The sequence below is a fragment of the Zonotrichia albicollis genome, chromosome 20 (assembly GCF_047830755.1).
Source record: "Zonotrichia albicollis isolate bZonAlb1 chromosome 20, bZonAlb1.hap1, whole genome shotgun sequence".
In the NCBI taxonomy this organism is placed as follows: Eukaryota; Metazoa; Chordata; class Aves; order Passeriformes; family Passerellidae; genus Zonotrichia; species Zonotrichia albicollis.
In genome coordinates this window covers 12,093,422-12,103,138 of record NC_133838.1, presented here as the reverse complement: position 1 = coordinate 12,103,138, position 9,717 = coordinate 12,093,422, and the positions used below count along the sequence as shown (strand labels likewise).

At 67.7% G+C, this 9,717-nt stretch overlaps 1 protein-coding gene across 1 annotated transcript; it reads left to right on the top strand.

Moving 5' to 3' along the window:
* Nucleotides 1–34: 34 nt before the first annotated feature.
* CRYBG2 (crystallin beta-gamma domain containing 2) lies at nucleotides 35–7,822 on the top strand. Its single transcript, XM_074555975.1, has 19 exons — nucleotides 35–1,882; nucleotides 2,489–2,578; nucleotides 2,662–2,780; nucleotides 2,972–3,155; nucleotides 3,236–3,375; nucleotides 3,504–3,630; nucleotides 3,882–3,917; nucleotides 4,013–4,140; nucleotides 4,305–4,431; nucleotides 4,697–4,839; nucleotides 4,908–5,034; nucleotides 5,122–5,154; nucleotides 5,244–5,356; nucleotides 5,435–5,564; nucleotides 5,796–5,935; nucleotides 6,082–6,205; nucleotides 6,830–6,988; nucleotides 7,277–7,436; nucleotides 7,543–7,822. Exons 1-19 carry the CDS (start codon nucleotides 35–37, stop codon nucleotides 7,629–7,631), a joined length of 4,017 nt encoding a protein of 1,338 aa, XP_074412076.1. The 3' UTR covers nucleotides 7,632–7,822.
* Nucleotides 7,823–9,717: the final 1,895 nt, after the last annotated feature.

Genomic DNA, 9,717 nt, shown 5'->3' with positions numbered 1-9,717 from the left:
GGGACCGGAGCCGTGCCCTGCCCGGTTCCCCGGCATGGATCCGCCGTTCCGGCACAGCAAGAGCAGAGCCTTCATCTCCAGCGCGGAGCTCAGCATGAAGCCGGGGGCCGCGGCCGCCCCCGAGGGCCGCTCCCGCTTCCAGAAGGTCTCGCTGGTGTCGCGGCGCCTGGAGAGCCCCCGGGGCCGGGACGGGAGCCCGTCCCGCGTGTCCCTGCTGCTGCAGGCCTGGGAGAGGGAGATCGTGGAGAAGAAGACGGGCTCCGGCCCCGCCGCCCCGGCCCACCGGGAGCCCCCGTCCTCCGCCGGTCTCCGCAAGGGCTTCACGGCTCACGGCCCCATCTTCTCGCAGGTCTATGCCCCGGCGCAGCGGCCCCGGCGCCAGGACGAGCGGGGCAAGGCGGGGCCCGGCGGGGACGGCTCCCCAGGCCCGGAGGTGCCGGTGCACCGGGAGAGCTACGTGCACGGCACCCTGCTGCCCACGGGCCCCGCCGAGCGCCCCGCGGCGGCTCCCGGGGACGGGCCCGGTGCCCCCGGTGCCGCCAAGGCCGGCGGCGCCCCCGCCCTGCCCAGGGCCCGGCAGGTCACCGTGCTGCGGACCGGCAGGGACGCGGAGGGACGGGGGGCTCCGAACGGGACACTCGGCACTGCCGGGACCACCGCGGCCTCGGCACGGCGGGACAGCCCCGGGCAGGAGGGCAGCGGCTCTGCGGGGGCTGCAGAGGGCTCGGAGAGCTCACCTGGCAGCGCAGAGGCCGCTGGGCCCCCGGAGGAGGCATCTCCCGAGGAGAAGGACTCAGCACAAGCCGAGCCCGCGCCGGCGGAGGCGGCTCCGGGGGCCGGGGACAGGCCAGGGAACCTCCAAAGCAGCGTGAGCTGCTCCCCACAGGGTCCCTCCGCCGGCCAGGCTGCTCCGGCTGGCACGGGTGAGGGCAGCGTGGCAGGCGTGGATGGCACCATGCCAGCCACGCCAGCGAGGACAGAGAGCCCCCCGGGGGCTGGCAGCACCCCCGAGACCCCCCCCTCAGAGGAGAACGATGGTCCAGAGCCTTCATCTGAAACAGCGGCATCAGCCAAGGCTGAGATTGAGCTGGAGGGGGATGAGACGATGGGAGACCCCCAAGAGCCTGAGAGCACCCCAGAGCCCCCCAGCGAGCCCCCAGCGCCCGAACCCCCGGCCGAGAGCCCCCCGGACGCGAGCGAGGAGGACCCCGAGCTGCTGGTGGACATGGAGATCTTGGTGGACACGCTGCGGAACATGGAGCCCTCGGAGATGCGCAAGGCGCCCAAAGCCCCGCGGCAGCCGCGGCCGTCGGCGCTGGGGCGCTGCGCGGCCCTGCCGCCCATCCACGAGCACCGCGTGGCCCCCCGCGCCCCCCTGGCCCTGCCCCTGCCCCAGGCCCTGCGGGAGCTGCTGGAGCGGGGCCCGGCCCCGGCGCGGCCCCACGAGCCCCCCGAGGAGGAGGAGATCGAGAACCCCTACCTGAGCCCCGAGGAGCGGGCGGCCGCGGGGAGCCGCCGGGGGGTGCCCGGGAATGGCTTGGGGGGTGAGGGGTGGGTGGAGGGGGGCTCGCTGGCACAGGATGAGAACAACAAAGCGGCGGGCGAGAGCAGCGCGCCCTTCCGAGGGAACGTCCTCAAGGGCATGGCGCTGCTGTCGCACTTCTTGGAGCAGCGGGCAGCCGGGGCTGAGGAGGGCAAGCCCTACTCCCGCCTGGACAAGAGTGTGCTCTACGGCCGCTTCGTGTGCCCCGGCGCCGGGGGCTCGGAGCCAGCCTGCCCCGGGCACCACAACGGGCTGGGCCCTGCTGGCCCCGAGGTGGCCGTGCTGGGAGCGCTGAGCTCGGGCTGTGTCCCTGCTGTCCCCGAGGAGCCAGAGGGCAGCGTGACCCTGAGCCTCGAGCCTGTCCTGGTGAGTGAATCCCGGGGAATCCAGCCCTGGGGAATGCTCTCCTTCCCCGGGGGCGGGGGTGAACCCTGAATCATCCTGTCCTGCTCCCAAAATGGGGCTGGTGCTTCATCTCCGGTCAGAGAGGCCGTGGGGGAGAGTGCAGGCATTGGGATGGTGATGGGAGATACTGGGATGGTGATGGGAGGGCACTGGGATGGGTGATGGAAGATACTGGGATGGGGATGGGAGATACTGGGATGGGGATGGGAGATACTGGGATGGGGATGGGAGGGCACTGGGATGGGTGATGGGAGGGCACTGGGATGGTGATGGGAGATACTGGGGTGGTGATGGGAGGGCACTGGGGTGGGTGATGGCTGATGGGAGATACTGGGATGGTGGATACGAGGTCAAGGGATGCGAGGGTGTCACCACGGCTGCTGGGAGGGTCCCGGGCAGGTGACAGGAGGGTCGGGGGCAGACGGGAGGCCGATCCCCGGCAGGGCAGGAATGCTCGCTCAGGTGTGGCTGCCCGGGGCGGTGGGAGGGCCTGGCAGACGCCAGACGCGAGGCTGCGGGGACATGGCTGCGGCAGCCGAGCTCCCCCCGCGCTCCTCACCCGCCCGACCCCCGGGCTCTCCACTGCAGGACGATAAGGAGGGCTTGAAGATCAACACAAGACCCGGCAAGGTACGGGGAGGGCGGTGGGGCCGGGCCGGGCTGGCCGGGCCGGGCCGGGCAGGGCGGTGTGGCAGCCGTGTCACCCTTCCCAGATCATCCTGTACTCCGAGGCCGGCTTCGCGGGGCACAAACGGGAGATCTGGGACGACATCCCCGACGCCACGTCCTGGGAGCTGTCCCACACCATCTCCATCCGAGTCATCCGCGGCGGGTACGGACGGCAGGGACAGCGGCGGGGCCGGGACACCGGGGAGGGCAGCCCGGGCTTCGGGAGGGCCCGTGCTGCCCGTGCTAATTACCGGCGCGCTGTTAATTACCGGCATCCCGTCCCCACCCACGCTCTGCCCCGGGGGGCTCCGGTAACGCCGGGTCTCCCCCGTGTCGCCCCCACGGCGCTCGCAGGTGGGTGATGTACGAGAAGCCGCGGTTCCGAGGGCGCAAATGCGTCCTGGCCGAAGGGGATGTGGAGATCGACAACCCCTGGACGGCGTACGGGGACAGCGGGGACAGCGGGCACAGCGGGCACAGCGGGCACCCCCGCGGCAGCCGCCCGTTCCGCATCGGCTCCTTCAAGCGGGTGGTGCGGGTGAGTGCCGGGACCCCCGGAGCCCCCAGCGCTGTCTCCGGGCAGAGGAGCGGGGCCCGAACGCTGTCCCGTCCCTGCAGGATTACCGCACGCCCCAGATCAGCCTGTTCGCCCAGGAGAACGGAGAGGGCGTCCGGCTCCGCTTCAGCGGCTCGGCCGAGGACACCCGCGAGCGGGGCCAGGCGCTGGCGGCCGCCTCCATCATCGTGCACTCGGGCCTGTGAGGGGACCCGGGGCTGGGGGCTGCGGGTGGGCTCGGGCACTGAGGGGGGCAGGAGGTGACACCTTTCCCCATTCCCCAGGTGGGCACAGACAGGAACAGGGGGTGACGCCTTTCCCCATCCCCAGGTGGCTGCTTTACTCCAAACCGTTCTTTGATGACGATCCCTACGTCCTGGAGCCGGGCGGGTACCCCAATTTGAAGGCGTGGGGAGCAAAGGAGCCGTCCATCTGCTCCATGCACCCCATCAGGCTGGTGAGTGCTGTGTCCAGCTGTGAGTGGGTTCTGGCAGCTCCTGGTTCCCATCAGTGAGATCACGGTGTGGGAACAGGCCAAACGTGGCTTTGGGAAGTGCTCCTGTGGGTCAGGGGTGAGGGAAAGCTCCAAAAGGGCTTCTTGAATGAAAATGAGCCAAAACCAGCTCAGGCTCTGTAGGGTGGCAGCAGATGTCCCTGCAATGTCTCCTCTTGCCACCACAGCCTCACTGGGGCTCCTTCTCCTTCCAGGGCTGCCCTGTCGTGGAGAGACCTGGTGAGCCTCAGGTGAGCTCTGGGGCAGCTCCCAGCAACCCTGGGCTGGCCCTGGGACCATCCTCACCCCACCTTGTCCCCTCCTCACCCTCCTCACCTGTCCCCAGGTGCTGATCTATGAGGCTGCAGCTTTCCAGGGCCGCAGCTTCACCGTCAGCAGAGACATCTACGACCTGAGGCGCCTGCCCGAGGCAGCCCTGCCCACCGTGGGCTCCCTGCGTGTCCTGGGGGGCTGGTGAGTGCCACGGGGAGGGCAGGGCCGGGAAGGTGATGGCCACCCCTGGGAAGGGCTGTGGAATGGCTCTGGGGCACCTGGGGGAGAGGCTGTGCATGGTGCCCCCATGCCCCAGCACGTGGAAATGCTCTGGAGTCCTCAGCGCCCGTCTGCCTGTGCCACAGCTGGGTTGGCTACGAGAAGGAGGGATTCCGTGGCCACCAGTACCTGCTGGAGGAAGGGGAGTACCAGGACTGGAGGCACTGGGGCGGCTACAGCCCGGAGCTGGTGTCCCTGCGGCTCATCCGGACGGTGAGGAAAGGCTGGGAATGGCTGGGGAAGGGATTTGAGAGAGCCAGGCACCCCCATCCCATCCTCACCCCCAAAGGGAGCCGTCCCTGCCTGCATCAGGCAGCTGGACAAGGCTTGAGATCCCCAAAATTATCCAGGCCAAGGTTTGGCAGCTTTGGCAGCTTTGGGTGCCCAAAGCCAGGCAGGAGCTCACTGTGCGTGTGCCCAGCCGACAGCCCCTTCCCCTGACAGACCCTGGGGCCTGGGGGGCTCCTTCTCCCCGCAGGATTTCTCAGAGCCAGCCCTGGTGCTGTTTGAGGCCATGGACTTCGAGGCGGGCGCGAGCGTGGAGCTGAGCGAGGCGCTGCCCGACACGGGGCTGGCTGGTTATGGCAGCGTCACACAGTCCATCCACGTGCTGAGCGGGGTGTGAGTGTGCCAGGGGAAATGGGGGCTGAATGAGGGGGGAACGGGCCATCACTGACCTCCCCCCGCAGCTGGGTGGCCTACGAGGGCCCCAACTACTCCGGGGAGCAGTACATCCTGGAGAAGGGCGTGTACCGCAGCTGCGAGGACTGGGGCGCCACCGACTGCCACATCGCCTCTGCACAGCCCATCCTGCAGGTGAGGGACAGCCCCCAACCCATGGCACCCCCCGGGCTGGTGGGGTCACAGCCAGACCCCCACCAGCCCTGCTCTGCTTGATTCCAGGTCAGGGAACACAACCTGCACTTCGTCTCCAAGGTAGGGCTGCTGATGGGGAGGGGCTGCAGCCCCTTGGGGGGTGGTGGGCATGCTTTGCCCCTTCACTGAGCCCTGTGCTCCCTCCCCAGATCCTGCTTTTCTCAGAGCCGGATTTCCTGGGGGACCACGTGGCCTTTGAGGAGGACCAGGGTGCCCTGCCCGAAGCCTTCACCCCGCGCTCCTGCCGAGTCCGTGGGGGCAGGTGGGGTGTCGGGGTGCTGGGGAGGGATGGGTGCCCTCCATGACAGCTCTGTCAGCCCGGGAATGTCCTCCCCACCAGCTGGATCCTGTTCGACGGGCAGGACTTCACTGGGGAGCAGCACGTGCTGTCCGAGGGCGAGTACCCCACGCTCAGTGCCATGGGCTGCCTGTGCTCCACCGCCATCTGCTCCTTGAGGAAAGTTCCGCTGGTGAGCCCTTCCCTTCCCTTCCCTTCCCTTCCCTTCCCTTCCCTTCCCTTCCCTTCCCTTCCCTTCCCTTCCCTTCCCTTCCCTTCCCTTCCCTTCCCTTCCCTTCCCTTCCCTTCCCTTCCCTTCCCTTCCCTTCCCTTCCCTTCTGTTTTTCCCCTCTTAGGGGCACCCCCAGTTCTGCCTCAGCCCCCCAGGACCCCTCACTCCCCCTTTTTCCCCCCAATCCCACAGTTTTTCTCAGAGCCCTCCATCTTCCTGCACGGCCTGGAGTGTTTCGAGGGGAAGGAGATCGAGCTCAACGCCGAGGTGCGGAGCCTGCAGGCCGAGGGTTTCAACAACCACGTGCTGTCCGTGCGGGTCAAAGGAGGGATGTGAGTGACCCCTGGGTGTCCCCTGTCCCCATCCTGTGCCCCCCTGTCCCCCTGGGTGTCCCCTGTCCCCATCCTGTGACCCCTGTCCCCCTCAGTGCCCCCTGTCCTGTGCCCCCTGTCCCCATCCTGTGCCCCCTGTCCCCCAGCTGGGTGCTGTGTGAGCACGGTGATTTCCGAGGGCGGCAGTGGCTGCTGGACTGCACTGAGATCACCAACTGGCTGACCTACAGCGGGCTGCAGCACGTGGGCTCCCTCTACCCCATCCGCCAGGTGAGGGGCACCTTTGGGAGGGGACAGGGCTGTGTCACCTGCTGGGGTGAGCCCAAAACCCCGGGGCTCACATGGACACAGAGCTGCCAGCCCTGGGCTGGGGGAGCTGGGCATCCTGGCAGCTCTGACACCGGAAAGGTGCCACCTGCTCGGTGCTGTCACCCCACATTCCTGTCCCCCACCCTGGGAGTGGCTGCCTTTGTGGTGAAATGCTCCCTGTGGGCAATGCCTCGTAAAACACACAGCATGGCAGTGTGGTGAGCTGTGCCAGCTGCCAGGGACAGGTCACGGGCACAGCCATCGCCCTGGGGACATCCTGGGGGGGAGAACAATGGGGAGAACCTTTCTGAGTGCAGGATCGTCCTTCCCAGAGCCCCAGCTGGGTGAGGAGCTGCAGGCAGGCGGGTCTGGGGTGCAAAGCCAGGCGGGTTTGGGTGCAAAGCCAGGCGGGTTTGGGTGCAAGGCCAGGCTCCTCTCTTGCAGAGAAGGGTTTGGGGTGCAAAGCCCAGCTCCTCTCTTGCAGAGAAGGGTTTGGGGTGCAAAGCCAGATGGGTTTGGGTGCCAAGCCAGGCTCCTCTCTTGCAGAGAAGGGTTTGGGTGCCAAGCCAGGCTCCTCTCTTGCAGAGAAGGGTCTATTTCCACATCAGGAGCAGGGAGCTGCAGCTCCTCCTCTCGGTGCCCGACGACGTGGAGGACATGAAGGCCGGCAGGGTGGTGGTGTCCAGCCTGAGCGAGCAGAGCAGCTCCATGTGGTACTACGAGGACGGGCTGATCAAAAACCAGGTCAGGGCTGGGCAGTGGCAGCCGGCACCACCCAGGGGACCCGGGCAGGCCCTGGCAGGGCTCCTCTGGGCACTCCCCACCCCTCAGCCTTCTCCCAGGGATCCAACTCATCTGCACAGCCATCATCTCCATCCCCTGGAGATGGTGTGAGGCCATCTCTGCCTTCCCTGCTGAGCTTTTATCCCCCTCACCACCCACACCTCTCACCGAGGGGCTCCCCCTGCTCACCCACATCCCAGTCCGGATGCAGCCGCCCTAGAGGGCCCTCCCTGCCCGTGTCCCCTGCAGGTGGCCCCCACCATGAGCCTGCAGGTGATCGGGCCGGCGGGGAAAGGCGCCAAGGCCGTGCTCTGGTCCGAGACGCGGCTGCCGCGGCAGACCTGGAGCGTGGACAGCCAGGGACGGATCCACAGCCAGATGTTCGAGGACATGGTGCTGGACATCAAGGGTGAGCCCTCAGCCCCGCACACCCTGCTTGCCCAGGGACACCCCAGGACGGGGTGTTTCCATCAGGAGCTGGGTTTGCCCTCCCCAAACCTCCCCTTGTTCTGCAGGCGGCCGCAGCTACGACCGGGACCACGCCGTGGTGTGGGACATGGCTGAGGAGCGACCCACGCAGCTCTGGGACATCCAGGTGCTCTGAGGGACAAGGGCAGCTTGGGGACACCGTGCCAGCGTCCCCACACGGGGGCAGGAGGCCTCAGACCCATCCACGCTGCATCCCCAGCTCCTCTGCCCCAGCTGCTGGTGTGGGGGATGACCACCATCCTCTCCATCACGGAGATACCACCCCACCTCCCTCCGTGGAGGCCTGAGCACGGCCCATGCAGGATGCCATGGACACGGCCAGCGTGGCACCCTCTGGAGAGCAGCAGGGCCCTCCCCACAGGCGTTCCTGCCCCCTGAACTGTATTTATGTACGTGTGTAAGATACAGCCCTGCCTGGCTGGCTGGTGTCCTTGTCCTTGTCGTGCCCACAGCCTGGCAGCTCCCGCAGCCCGATGCTGGTGCCAGGATGGCATCCCAGTGCCCTCTAGTGCCCACGGGCACCGGCGGCTCCTTGGGCATGGACTGTGAGGAGGGAGGCACCGGCCAAGCCGAGCTCGGGGACGGCCCCGGGACCGCTCGGGGGATGCTCGCTCGAAGGTCCCGGCCCTGGCCCCACCCGAGGGTTGAAGCCCCAGGACGGGGCCGGTTCTGCGCCCACACACCCCCGGCAGCCCCGGTACCGAACCGGGAGAAGGCGCAGACAAGCCCTGTATGGCGGCACCAGCGTTTATTGCTCGGCGGGGCCAGGGAACGCTTCCAGCGGCAGGAGCGGGGGCGGTGCCGTCCTGGGGAGGGTCTCGGGGGGCTGCAGGACCCTCGGGCTCAGCGCAGGTGCAGCAGCAGCGCCGCCAGCCCCCCCAGAGCCGCGGACAGGAGCGGGGCGCTGGCGCCGGGCGCGCTCACGCTGCTGCTGGCCGTGGCGTTGTTCGGGGCAGCATTCTTCGGCGGGGACACCGCATCCTTCCCCTTGTCATCCTTGGCCATGTCCTCCTCCTTCGCCTGGCAGAGGGACTGGCAGAGAAAAGAGCTTCAGGCACCCCTCCAACAGAGCAGGGCGGTGAAAGCCCCAGAGCCCTGCCAGGGTGGTCCTGGGGCAAAAGGACCAGGGGGTCCTGGGGCAAAATCCCCTTCCCAGGATGGTCCTGGGGGCAAAAGGAGCAGGGAGGTCCTGGGGTAAAAGGAGCAGGAGGGAATCCTGGGGGCAAAAGGAGCAGGGGGGAATCCTGGGGGCAAAAGGAGCAGGGGGGTTCTGGGGGTAAAATCTCTTGCCCAGGATGGTCCTGGGGGCAAAAGGAAAGGGGGCACACCAGAGCCCATCCTGCCCAGCCCCGGCAGGACAAACAGACAAACAGCCGCCTGTCTGTCCCCCCGCAGGTTCCCCTCACCCTCCTGTCCCTGGGCTCGGGGAGGGAAGTCGCTGTCCCTGCCGCTCACCGGGGGCTTTCAGCCACCAGGGGAAGCGCAGGGCGGGGAGCGGCCCCGCGCTCGGAGGAAGTGGTGAGGAGGTGTCGGGCACGGCCCTGCGCAGCGAGAAGGGCTCGGTGCGGGGAATCCCCGTGCTGGGAGCGAGGGGCAGGGGCAGGAGGGACCCCCGAGGCCGGGCTGGGCAATCAGGGGGTGCAGCCGGGGTGGGGATGCAGCGCAGCCTGGGGGTGAGCTCAGGGCAGCCCCTTTCCCTCTCCAACACTGCTGGAAAAGCAATTCCATTTCCCAGTCTGTCCTACACCCCTCCTCAGGGCCCTCTGGAGATGGGGAAGGACCAGGAGCAGAGCCCAAACTCTGCTCTCTTTGCCTCCTTTACAGAGGGGAATCCCAAAATGTAAATGCAGCCCGGGCAGGCAGCAGCAGGGCCCAGCTGTGGGGAACTTCAGAGTGAAATAAGCACAGACAGATCTGGCCCCAACACGTTGTAGGGGGAAAAAAAATCATCCCAAAAGCTGCCCCAAAGTGCTGGTGGGTTCATCCCTAACACCCAGGAGAGCCCCAATGTCCCTCAGCCCTGCTCTCAGCCCATGGAGCCCCAGCAGGAAGGGAAAAAACCCAGAGAGGAGAGGAAAGCACAGCCCTGAGTCCCCTCCAGCTCAGCATCCCCGCTGCAGGAGAGGCTGGGAGATGGGCTGGGGAGCTGAGCCAGGCTTAGAAAGGCTGGAAAATGGGCTGGAGAGCTCTGCTGAGGTTAG

Coding starts and splice junctions, on each gene's coding strand:
- CRYBG2 (XM_074555975.1), top strand. CDS start 35: ATGGATCCGCCGTTCCGGCACAGCAAGAGCAGAGCCTTCATCTCCAGC. Junction 5,035..5,121: donor CTGCACAGCCCATCCTGCAG/GTGAGGGACAGC, acceptor GCTTGATTCCAG/GTCAGGGAACACAACCTGCA. Junction 5,155..5,243: donor ACCTGCACTTCGTCTCCAAG/GTAGGGCTGCTG, acceptor CTCCCTCCCCAG/ATCCTGCTTTTCTCAGAGCC.